Below are 12,500 nucleotides of genomic sequence, written 5' to 3' on the forward strand. Positions count from 1 at the left end.
TATGAGATGCTGGGGGACATGGGTGTGACATCACTCACACACACACACACATATAGACATGCACAATACACACACATATGAAAACACACACAGACACACACACACACACACACACACACAGTATATACACATGCACACTAATACACACAAATACGAAAACACACACACACACACACACACACACACATAATCATTAATCATTAATCACACATATTTCACACATATATACATGCACACACTAATAAACACAAAAACGAAAACACACATACACATGCACACTAATGCACACGTGCACAAACACACACAGACACGCACATGCACACACACACACACACACACACACACGCACATGCACACACACACACACACATACACACACAGTGACTGGGCTACTCTGGGGCCTGCTCTCCTCTCCTTGGACGAGTCCTCCTGGTTGGACGAGGAGGAGTCAGGCGCTGATGAAGAGCTCTTGACTTCCTTGCCCGTGTCAACGCGATGCTCCTGTTTCGTTCTCAGCAGCACGAATGTCATGGATTTATTGCTAGGGTTCTGGTGTTGTGGATTTGAGGTTCTTTAGTTCTCCAATACAGATCGTCACACATGGAATACAACATGTATTTTTTGAGAAAAAGAAGAATTAAGAGGAGACCTTTTTTTCACTAAACTTGTGCAAAATGTTGAGGTTGAAATCCTATTCCTAAGATAGGTATTCCACAACCATTTTCAGAAACACAGTGAACCGCTCTCAATGTACCCCTCAGACGGCTCCCTTAAGGTCCTCCCCTCAGACGGCTCCCTTAAGGTCCTCCCCTCAGCCGGGCTCCCTTAAGGTCCTCCCCTCAGACGGCTCCCTTAAGGTCCTCCCCTCAGACGGCTCCCTTAAGGTCCACCCCTCAGACGTCTCCCCTCGCTCCTCCTCCCCCCTCTCCTCCCTCCCCCTCAGCACCTCCAGTGCACCATCCAGGCCCTTAACGCTCCTCTCTCCCCCCTCTCTCTCCCCCCTCAGCACCTCCAGTGCACCATCCAGGCCCTTAACACTCCTCTCTCCCCCCCTCTCTCTCCCCCTTCCTCCTCCCCCCTCAGCACCTCCAGTGCACCATCCAGGCCCTTAACTCTCCTCCCCCCCCCCCTTCTCTCTCCCCCTTCCTCCTCCCCCCTCAGCACCTCCAGTGCACCATCCAGGCCCTTAACGCTCCTCTCTCCCCCCTCTCTCTCTCCCCCTTCCTCCTCCCCCCTCAGCACCTGCAGTGCACCATCCAGGCCCTTAACTCTCCTCTCTCCCCCCCCCCCTCTCTCTCTCCCCCCTCCTCCCTCCCCCCTCAGCACCTGCAGTGCACCATCCAGGCCCTGCAGGATGAGCTCCACATCCAGCGGGACCTGAACCAGCTGCTGCACACGGACTACGGCGAGGGGGGCGGGCTGGGGGAGATGACGGAGGAGAACTTCCTGCGGCTGCACAGCGACTACGAGCGGCAGGCCAAGGAGCTCTTCCTCCTGAGGAAGACCCTGGAGGAGATGGAGCTACGCATCGACACGCAGAAGCACACCCTCAACGCCCGGTAAGGAGAGGGAGGGCGGGGGGGGGGGGGGGGGGGAGGGAGTGAGGGAGAGAGGAGGTTAGAGGGAGATGAAGGGAGAGAGGGAGAAGGTTGGAAGGGGAGGGGGGTGGGTGAGAGATAGGAGCAGAACAGGGTGGGTGGGACGGAGCGAGTCTAAGACTGAGAGAATGAGTGTCAGTGATGGAGAGTGGGTGGCAGAGAGGAAGTGGGAGGGTGAGAAGAGAGAGGGAGTGGGAGGGTGAGAGAGAGGGAGTGGGCGCGGGCACGAGAAGAATAATCAGAACGCTTGACACCAGGCTGATTAATATGGATAAAAGAATAATTAATAATGAAGCATAGAAAGAATCAAACAACGAGGAGATCACCAAAAGCAAACAAAACAATATGAAATGGCTCTTTCTGATTGGTTCAAATCAGTCTGGCAGCATGACTGGCAGCATCCTGAGTGCAGAAAGCATGGTGGCTTCCCTTGTTGTTGTTTGTATCGTTGTGTAAAAGGACACTGATGTGAGGACGATGTGGTCAGGTCAGGTGTTCATCACCCTGGTTATTCACGCCGCGCATTCAGTCCCTTATTCTGCTCCTGCCCTGAGACGCCTTTTAGCCCCACTGCTGTCTGTCCCACAGGCTGCTTATGTCACGTGTGAAGGAGGGGGCCTCTCGTCACCCTTGAGGGACGAATAACGTCGATTGATAAGCCTGATCTAAACATATCTATTAAGTGAAAGAAGGTCGGCCCGTACTGAGCTCCTCTGCTGTCAGTCCTTAGATGTGAGTCTGATGTCTGATCTGTGAGGCCACCGTTGGGCCTATGGCAGCAGGGCATGGTCAGATGAGGCCCTGCCTTGTGTCTGGTGCCTATGGCAGCAGGGCGTGGTCAGATGACCCCCTGCCTTGTGTCTGGTTCCTATGGCAGCAGGGCGTGGTCAGATGAGGCCCTGCCTTGTGTCTGGTGCCTATGGCAGCAGGGCGTGGTCAGATGACCCCCCTGCCTTGTGTCTGGTGCCTATGGCAGCAGGGCGTGGTCAGATGAAGCTCGTGCCTTGTGTCTGGCGCCTCTCAGGGACGAGTCCATCAAGAAGCTGCTGGAGATGCTGCAGAGCAAAGGGCTGTCGTCGCGGGCAACCGAGGAGGACCATGAGCTCACCAGGCGATTGGCCGACGCGGAGATGACCATCCACCATCTAGAGGGCCTTTTGGAGCAGAAGGACAAGGAGACGCTACAGCTGAGAGAGGTCTGTGTGTGTGTCTGTGTGTGTGTGTGTGTGTCTGTGTGTGTGTGTGTGTGTGTGTGTGTGTGTGTGTGTGTGTGGCTAATATATTTAGATGATACAGTTAAACCATTGAAAGAGTTTTGCTTGGCCTGACCATGAGTGTATAAACTTTAATGCTCTCTTAACCAAACCAGAATCCACTAGCCTGTTCCAACACCCAGCTTTAGCTGTTCATATGGTCTAACATGCAATAACCGTGGCAGTACCCCTAAGCAATCAATATTGCTAGCTAGTCCTGTGTAACCTGACATAACAGCGCCATCTTGTGGTAGAATTTATGCATCCACGTGTTGCCTGATTTGAGCCCTCTCTAATGCCGCTTTTCCACCGCCAGTACCTACTCGACTCGACTCGACTCGACTCGACTCGACTCGACTCGCCACGCCTTATTTGCGTTTCCATTGGCAAAAAAAGTACCTGGTACCTAGTACCGGGTACTTTTTTTTAGTACTACCTCCGTCGAGGTTCCATGCCAGCGGAGTAGGTACTTTTGTGTGACGTAAACAGGCTGCTGGTAACTGATTGGCCAGCGGCTGTAAATGGGAATATTCACTCAAGTTAAGTTGTGTCCGGCGTGGTTGGAGTCCACGAACCCGCTCCCGAGGGGGACACTGATCAGCGTTTCGCCGTGTGTGTCGCTCCTTTCCCGGGGCTAGAGTTAGGCTGCGCGTCTTTATGTGTGTCGGGCGTGGTTGTGTGTGTCCGGCGTGGCTGGAGTCCACGGACCGGCGTTTCGCTGTTTCGTTTCAGTGTCGTTCCTTTCCTAGGGCTCGAGTTTCGCCTCTATCAACGTTACCGTATGACAACAATAGACGTGCAGTCATTGCGCTTTTTATTTTATTTTATTTTATTTCCCATCATAACCTTTCCCGGGAATCAGGAAATAGTCTTGATCAGATTCAGATTTCCCGGGAATCGCGTCTCCCGTGATTAAAACCTAATGACGACCCGCCCATGGTGGAGAGGTTCTTTTCTACGACCCGCCCACATTGAAGAGGTACTTTTTTAGATGGAAACGCAACCAAACCGAGTTGAGTCGAGGCGAGTCGAGTCGAGTCGAGTTGGTACTGGCGGTGGAAAAGCGGCATTACTGGGAATTAGTGAATTTGATGATGTATAATATTTATTTGATAATTTTCTATATAATTGAGAATAATAGTCAGCGTATTGTTATTGACGTTTTTCCCACTCCAGACTTCCCAAACAGCCTTTGTTACCTTGTTAATAGTATAAATGCAGCCGTGTTTCAATTTAAGGAATCATAGCCACTTGCTTTGCTTTGAACAAACGGGAACAAAAGGAGAGAGGCTGCAGAGTCGAAACTAGCCAAACTGGCTTTTATCTGTGTGGCAGGCCTCCCGTTGCTGGAAACTGATGAGGTGATTGGTGGAAGCTGGTTTGGTAGAGGCGGGATGATGAATGAATTAATGACTGGCACCTGCACATAACAGAGGGAAACAAAAAGGCAGCAACAAACAAACAAACAGTGGCCGTAACACCAACCTTTGTTGCCTAGTGGGAATATGAGCTGTCTGGTACCCAGCAGGTCCACCAGTACACTGAGCAGTGTTTCAGGAAGACCCCTCACCCCAGATTCTGCTCACCACGTTATGTAGGATTAGCTCATCTGAATGTTATCAACATTGGGGTCAGGACTATCTCTACAAAGTGTGTGTGTGTGTGTGTGTGTGTGTGTGCGTGTCTGTCTGTGTGTGTGTGTGTGTGTCGTTTCAGTGCCTATGGCTATGGCTCTATGACTTGACCACACACTATTGTACAGCCACACAACCTCCTAATGCATTAGCTGTCTTTGTGCGGCACTCGACTTTAAGAGTGTCTGCTCCAAAGGAAGCAGCGATGCGTTGGGAGAGCCTCCTCTCCTCTGTGTTCACCTCTCGCTCGCTCGCTCGCTCTCTCTCTCTCTCTCGGCCCCTCTCTCTCTCTCTGGCTCTCTCCCCATCACTCTCCGTCTCATTCCTGTCCTTGTATCTCCTCGTTCGGTCTCTCGCTCGGGCGAGGGAGCTGCGTTTCGCCTCGTTCGGATTGGATATGCTGCTTTTACCGGATTTCCGTTTTTTATTTTGTTACACTCCTAGTGTCGTTGTTGACGGGGCTCGTCGCCGTAGCGTTTTGAAAGTGACTCTGCTTCATTAATCAAACCGTCTTGAGAGCGGGGAGCTCATCAATACCGACGGCCGTCGCTGACCTCCGAGACTCTGGAGCCGGGGTTAGCTCGGCGTTAGCGTGGCGTTAGCTTAGCGTTAGCTTAGCGTCAGCGGTTAGTCCGGGCAGCATGTGGGACGTACCTCAGGACCCCTGGATGCTGAGGGCCAACGTCTCCTCCAGAGGGAGGCACCTGCTGCCCCCCTCCCCCGCCGTCCCCGTCCCGCCTCCCTTCCACGTCTCCCCCCCCTTCCACGTCTCCCCCGTCCCGCCTCCCTTCCACGTCTCCCCCCCCTTCCGGCCGTCTCCCCCCTCCGCCCCGGTGCCTCCTCCCAGACCCCCCTCCCGCCACTCCTCCCTGCGTCTCTCGCCCTCCCGCCCCGCCCCCTCCCCCTCCCCTCCCTCCCCCTTCCCCCCCCCCGCCCTCTGGGCCTCCTCGCCGGCCCGCCGCCCCCCCCCCCCTCGCGTTCCCCTCCGTCGCGGGGGCTCACCTCCGCCCGTCCCTCCTCCACCCCTCCTCCTCCTACCCCGCCCCCGCCCTGAGGGCCGCCCCCTGCGTCCGGCCCTCGCTGTGCTCACCTCCGCACCTCTGGCCCTCCCACCCCCCTCACCCCCGCCCGCAGCCCCACCCCCAACACCACGCTCACCCCGGCCCTGCCCCCCGGGCCCAACCCCACCCCCAGCACCACCCTCACCCCCACCCTCACCCCCACCCCCAGCACCACCCTCAGCCCCGCCCTCAACCCCGCCCCCAGCCCCGCCCTCAGCCCAACCCTCATCCCCGTCCTCACCCCCACCATCATACCCACCCTGAATCACGAGCCCATCCCCACCCTCGAGCCCACCCTCACCATCAATATCACCCCCGACTCCACCATGAACCCCACTCTCACCCTCATTTTCACCCTCAACTTCACCCTCAATATCAACCCCACCTTCAATGTAATCCCCCCCCTCACTCTAAACTCCACCCCCAGCGTCAACCCCACCCTCAACCTCACGCTCACCCCCAAACTCACCCTCAACCTCACCCTCAACCTCACCCTCAAACTCACCCTCAACCCCACCACCCCTCTTCTCCGTCCTCTCCGGCTGATCGTGGGGGTGGGGGTGGTGCTGACCGTGTGGGTGGTGCTGAAGGTGGGGGTGGAGCTCACCCTGTGGGCGGTGCTGACGGTGGTGGTGTGGGTGGAGCTGACCCTGTGGGCGGTGCTGACGGTGGGGGTGGTGCTGTGTGTCCACCACAGGAGCTCCACCGGCGCTACGAGGCGGCCCCCGAGTCGGCCAAGACCAAGGCCCTGCAGACGGTGATCGAGATGAAGGTACGTCCGTCCAAACCATCAATACACCGTCTCCACAGGGTTCATTAGTGTGTCCTCTGTGTCCTGATTGGTTCCCCAGGACTCGTTAGTGTGTCCTCTGTGTTCTGATTGGTTCCCAAGGACTCGTTAGTGTGTCCTCTGTGTTCTGATTGGTTCCCAAGGACTCGTTAGTGTGTCCTCTGTGTTCTGATTGGTTCTCAAGGACTCGTTGGTATGTCCTCTGTGTTTTGATTGGTTCCCAAGGACTCGTTGGTATGTCCTCTGTGTTCTGATTGGTTCCCCAGGACTCGTTAGTGTGTCCTCTGTGTTCTGATTGGTTCTCCAGGACTCGTTAGTATGTACTCTGTGTTCTGATTGGTTCTCCAGGACTTGTTGGTATGTCCTCTGTGTTTTGATTGGTTCCCAAGGACTTGTTGGTATGTCCTCTGTGTTCTGATTGGTTCCCAAGGACTCGTTGGTACGTCCTCTGTGTTCTGATTGGTTCTCCAGGACTCGTTAGTATGTCCTCTGTGTTCTGATTGGTTTCCAAGGACTCGTTGGTATGTCCTCTGTGTTCTGATTGGTCCCCAGGACTCTAAGATCAGCTCCCTGGAGCGAGGCCTGCGGGAGATGGAGGAGGAGGTGAACATGCTGAAGTCCAACGGAGCCCTGAGCAGCGAGGAGCGGGAGGAGGAGATCAAACAGATGGAGGTCTACCGCTCGCACTCCAAGTTCATGAAGAACAAGGTGGGATAGACGCACACACACACACACACACACACACACACACACACACACACAGGCAGACACACACACACACACACACACACAGGCAGACACACGCACACAGGCAGACACAAACACACACACACGCACACACACACACACACACACACACCACCATCGCACACCACCTGAAGCACACACACACGTTTTCCTTTGACACCCATGATGTCATGATGATGAATGTTTTGTTTCACCCACTATTGCACATAGTGGGTGGCATTGCGATTGGCTCACACGGCGAACGCCTTGACTGCTGTTGACATGGTAACGCCCACTTCTCGTGCTAGGTTAAGCAGCTGAAGGAGGAGCTAAGTCAGAGCCAATCAGAGACGGAGGCCCTAAGGCAGCAAACCAATGAGCAGCAGCAGGATGGGCCTGCCGTAAGAGAGAGCTCCCCTCTGTTTGATGGTTCTCTCTCTCTCTCTCTCTCTCTCTCTCTCTCTCTCTCTCTCTCTGTCTCTCTCTCTCTCTCTCTCTCTCTCTCTGGTGGCTGAGGCTTCAGTAGTTCACTCATAGAACGTCCACTAGACACTTTAAGGCCGGATTTACTTGCATGGATCTTCTAATCGAATTTCACTGTGTGTGTTGAGAAACTAAAAGGGTGTTTACTAAAATGTTTATCTGACTGAATTGGCTGTATGCTTTGATCTAATTGGCTGGTGTGCACAGACAGTTGTCATGTGAGGCCTCCCCTCCGGGCTTCGTTCTGATTGGCTGCACAGCTGTCAACAAACATACAATGGGATTGCAGCTGATTCAAAGGCATTGGTGGAGAGAAATGGCCGCTCTGGTTCACCCTAACCCCGACCCCTTTACGAGGACCTTAACCTCACTTCAGTCAGTCACCTGTAACAGTGATAGAAAAATTCATGAAATTATATTTATACTACTAATGCTTACTACAGCAATAAAGTGATGGAAGCTTATGGTTTCTGTTATTGTGAATGTCAACATAACCATAATCTACCAATTGGGGGCGCTGTAGTCACATTCCTGCCATTTCTCTCAAATCAATGGCACTCGACAACACTGGAAGTGGACCCCTTTCTTGTATTCACTGTACTCTTCAGAGTAGAGTTCTGCCCTAGATTCCAGCTACGCTACGCTGTGCTATGTTATGCTGTGTGTGTGTGTGTGTGTGTGTGTGTGTGTGTGTGTGTGCGTGTGCGTGTGTGTGTGTGTGTGTGTGTGGCTACTTGCCTTGGCTTGTTTTTCTCCCTTGATGCATGAGGCTCTTCTCTCCAGCTGAGGTTGTGGATTGGTTTGACAGAAGCATCCTGGGGGAGGGAGGGAGGGGGGGGAGAGAGAGGGAGGGGGGGGGGGGGGGGAGGGAGAGAAGGATAAGCTGCCAGTAAATAAATGGAGGAAATTCAAGTTTCATCTGCATGTGCATTTTTGTTAGGTAACATTTTTGTGACCCTTCACCCTTGTCATTTGAAAAGAAGAACTTTTTGTTTTATGAATTGATTCCTGAAACGACAATCATTGTCAGCCTTAAACGGTGTTGAAGGAGGGAGGGGTGGACGGCTGCCCCCTGGATGCTACGACCTGTCTGCTTACTTCCTTATTACTGAATGACCGCTGTCTCTCACTGGACTAACCGCACGACATGTTAATCGTAAGCCGCCTCCTGGGCACTAACATGTAACAATTAACATGTTCTATTTTGTGGTGTGTGTCTGTTGGTGTGGGTGTGTGTTTTTGTTGTGTTTGTGTGCGTGCGTGCGTGCGTGCGTGCGTGCGTGCGTGCGTGCGTGCTCGCGTGCGTGTGTGTGCGCGTGCGCGTGTGTGCGTGCATGTGTGCGCGTGTGTGTGTGCGTGCGCGTGCCAGACGGACCAGCTGAAGCAGGACCTTGGCCGCAGGGACAGCGAGCTGCTGGGCCTGCGCACCAAGCTGGAGACGCTCAACAACCAGTTCTCCGACAGCAAGCAGCACGTGGACGTCCTGAAGGAGTCGCTCACCGCCAAGGAGCAGCGGGCCGCCATCCTGCAGACGGAGGTACCGTCTGCAGTTCTGAGGGCGCACTCACACTAAGCACTAGGCAGTACCGTACTCAACGTACGATTGCCCCCCCCCACCCCCCACTGTGCCGCTGGCCTGTGCTCACACTAGGCAATCTCCTCTGGGCGGTTGGAGTACGGTTGTACCTCTTGTACATAAAGGTTGCGTATCCGTGCGTGTCGGCTCATTAGCGTCTGTACCGTGGCCTGAGCACACCTACTCCGAAGTGTACTGAGGCCACGGAATTTAACTGTACTTGAGTGCGGATGGCGTGCTCACACTCGCCAAACGGTCTAGACTTTAGGGGGCAAATGTACTCGGGGCGCGGTACAGATGGCCTAGTGTGAGTGCGCCCTGACGCTAGGGTTAGGGTTGGGGGTTAGCCCTAACCCTGTCTCAAGCTCTGTCTTAAGCAGAGTGGCTCTCTAACGGAGTAGCTCGGGTGTTGGTGGTCACTGTATCCCCTCTGATGCCTCATTCAGTCGCACGTCGGAATATCTCTGGACTGAAACACAGCAAACATATAGAAGGACTCCCACCATGTGCATGTGTGTGTGTCTGATCTTATTTGTGTGTGTGTGTGTGTGCGTGCGCAGGTGGACGCGCTGCGTGTGCGTCTGGAGGAGAAGGAGTCCCTGCTCTCTAAGAAGGGCCAGCAGGTGTCTGAGCTGACGGAGGAGAGAGGAACGCAGAGCGGCGAGATCAGCGACCTCAAGGACATGCTGGACGTCAAGGAGCGCAAGGTCAACGTGCTGCAGAAGAAGGTCGCTGGGCCCACACGCGCACACACACACACACACACACACACACACACACACACACACACACACACACACACACACACACACACACACACACACACACACACACGCGCACACACACACATACACACACACACACACACACACAACCATACACACACACACACACACACATGCACAAACACACAATGTTCACATCCAGTGTTTTTCATTGTCGTATTTATACAGTATGTAATGATGCCCTATGTCCACCAGATGGCGGTATATCGACAGTATGTAATGATGCCCTGTGTCCACCAGATGGCGGTATATCGACAGTATGTAATGATGCCCTGTGTCCACCAGATGGCGGTATATCGACAGTATGTAATGATGCCCTGTGTCCACCAGATGGCGGTATATTGACAGTGGAGCATGAGGCAGTTATGTTGCATACTGAAGAGAAAAGGGTCAAACAGCAGATGGACATGGGCATTCATACGCAATTACAGAACTCTTCTAGATGCGTGTGTGTGTGTGTGCGCGAATGTGGGTTTATATAAGCTTGTGTGTATATGTGTTTGTCTGATAGTCCCCATGGCGATGCTGTATCAGCTGTAGATACGCTCGCACACTCACTTGCTTGAGGCGGTGTGTTGCTGTGAGGAACGCAGGCCGTGATAACACAAGAGACCACTCTCCCTGATCCATCACATGACCCCTGACCCCCGACCAGGGATAGATGGTGGAGGAAAGGAGTGGGACATGTGTTACAGTGGATAGATTGTAAGTGAGTGAGTGAGTGTGTGTGTGTGTGTGTGTGTGTGTGTGTGTGTGTGTGTGTGTGTGTGTGTGTGTGTGTGTGTGTGTGTGTGTGTGTGTGTGTGTGTGTGTGTGTGTGTGTGTGCGTGTGTGTGTGTGTGTCAAATTTGCATTCCATATTTTTCCAGAAAAGGATGCTTTGTCAGAATCACAATTGGCTGCAAACCCAGAAGTCGAGACAAACATACACATAGCCAGTCATCCAGACAGACAGCCATCCTGACCGACAGACACACACACACGCACACGCACACACACACACACACACACACACACACACACACACACACACACACACACACACACACACAGACACGCGCACACACACACACACAGACACACAGAAAAACAGACAGCCAGGCCGACCCAGGGGAAATGAAGTGGAAGGGGCTGGAGAGCGAGACAGAGACAGAGTGTTTGAAATTGGTGCATACTAATGAGTTCCCCTTGTTCAATAAATGATGACCTCTGACAACTTCAAATAGGAAACAGAGCTAACTGCTGGAGAGAGAGAGAGAGAGACAGAGAGAGAGAGAGAGATAGAGAGAGAGGGGGAGAGAGAGAGAGAGCGAGAGTGAGAGAGAGTGTCTAACTAAGGAGACTGAATAGTGGATGGAGGACGGAATGGGATATGTGGCAGAGGAAGATTGAATTAATGGCAACTTTCTGTAATTTTCACCTGCCATAGACAGGTATATAAAATAATATGTCATCACCCACACAGTTTCTATATGATGGCACAGTGAAAGTCAACATAGCATGCATTCAAACTTTAACACACTCACACACACACACACACACACACACACTCACACAATCACACAGAGTGCTGTCATTTTGAGAGGGTGCAGTAGGGATCAAAGTCTTTCTCCCACTTGTGTGTATGTGTGTGTGTGTGTGTGCGCGCACTGAAGTATTTCCTGCCATGCCAATCTTGTTTTCCTGGTCTGGATATGTTAACGCACGCATGTGTGTGTGTTTGTGTCTGTGTGTGAATGTGTGTGTCTGTGTGTGAATGTGTGTGTGTTTAGGAGAGAGCCGGAAAGAAGAAGGAAAAGGATTAAGTGTGAGTGTAAGAGCAAGTGGGAGTGTGTCAGCCGTGTGTGTGTGAGGGTTGTCTAAGTGTGTGTGTGTGTGTGTGTGTGTAAGCATGTGACAGGAGAAGCTGTCAATCACACTGTCAGGTGGACAGTTGATTAATGAGGCGCTGGAAACTTTTAAGGGGCCCCCTTTACACACACACACACACACACACACACACACACACACACACACAGCGGTACTGTAAGTCTGTAAAGTTAGCTGCAGGATAGAGGTCACAACTCTGCTCTCTGTGGTCGGTTGTGTTCCATCATTCTACACCAGCGAGGGAGACGGGGCCACTTTGAAGGTTCTCACTCATTTTAGACCGTCTAGATTAATTTTAGAAATACGTGACACGTGTTTAATGTCTTCATCCCTCTGTTCTCCATTCATCTCGTCTTTCCCTCTCTCACCCTCTCTCTCTCTCTCTCTCTCTCTCTCTCTCTCTCTCTCTCTCTCTCTCTCTCTCTCTCTCACACACTCTGACTCTCACTCTCATTCTCACTCTTACTCTCATTCTCACTCTTACTCTTTCCCTCTCTCTCTGACTCCTCTCTCTCTCTCTTGCTCTCTCTCTCTCTCCCTCCTCTCATCCTCTTTCCTGCCCACATTGACCTCATCCTTTTCCCCCCTCTCTTTATTTCAACAGTTGTATCCATCTTAATGAAGTCAGTAACGTTGACATAACTCTATATCTTGGTCTGTGATCTCAGTTTCTCTTTCTCCCACCCTCTCTCTCCTTTCTCTCTATCTCGCTCTCTCTCTCGCTC

The 12,500-nt window shown here is 52.8% G+C and overlaps 1 protein-coding gene across 1 annotated transcript in view; it reads left to right on the forward strand.

Moving 5' to 3' along the window:
* LOC311367483 (ELKS/Rab6-interacting/CAST family member 1-like) overlaps positions 1–12,500 on the forward strand; it is a gene marked incomplete at its 3' end in the record, with an annotated part of 47,737 nt that overhangs the window by 22,672 nt on the left and 12,565 nt on the right. The window contains exons 5-11 of the mRNA XM_084486321.1: positions 1,324–1,559; positions 2,623–2,794; positions 6,244–6,318; positions 6,889–7,044; positions 7,371–7,463; positions 8,915–9,082; positions 9,682–9,849. Coding sequence (XP_084342447.1) covers positions 1,324–1,559; positions 2,623–2,794; positions 6,244–6,318; positions 6,889–7,044; positions 7,371–7,463; positions 8,915–9,082; positions 9,682–9,849 — 1,068 coding nt within the window. The remainder of the gene's footprint in view (positions 1–1,323; positions 1,560–2,622; positions 2,795–6,243; positions 6,319–6,888; positions 7,045–7,370; positions 7,464–8,914; positions 9,083–9,681; positions 9,850–12,500) is intronic.

This window comes from Micromesistius poutassou (assembly GCF_964030765.1).
Source record: "Micromesistius poutassou genome assembly, chromosome: 22".
NCBI classification, from domain to species: domain Eukaryota; kingdom Metazoa; phylum Chordata; class Actinopteri; order Gadiformes; family Gadidae; genus Micromesistius; species Micromesistius poutassou.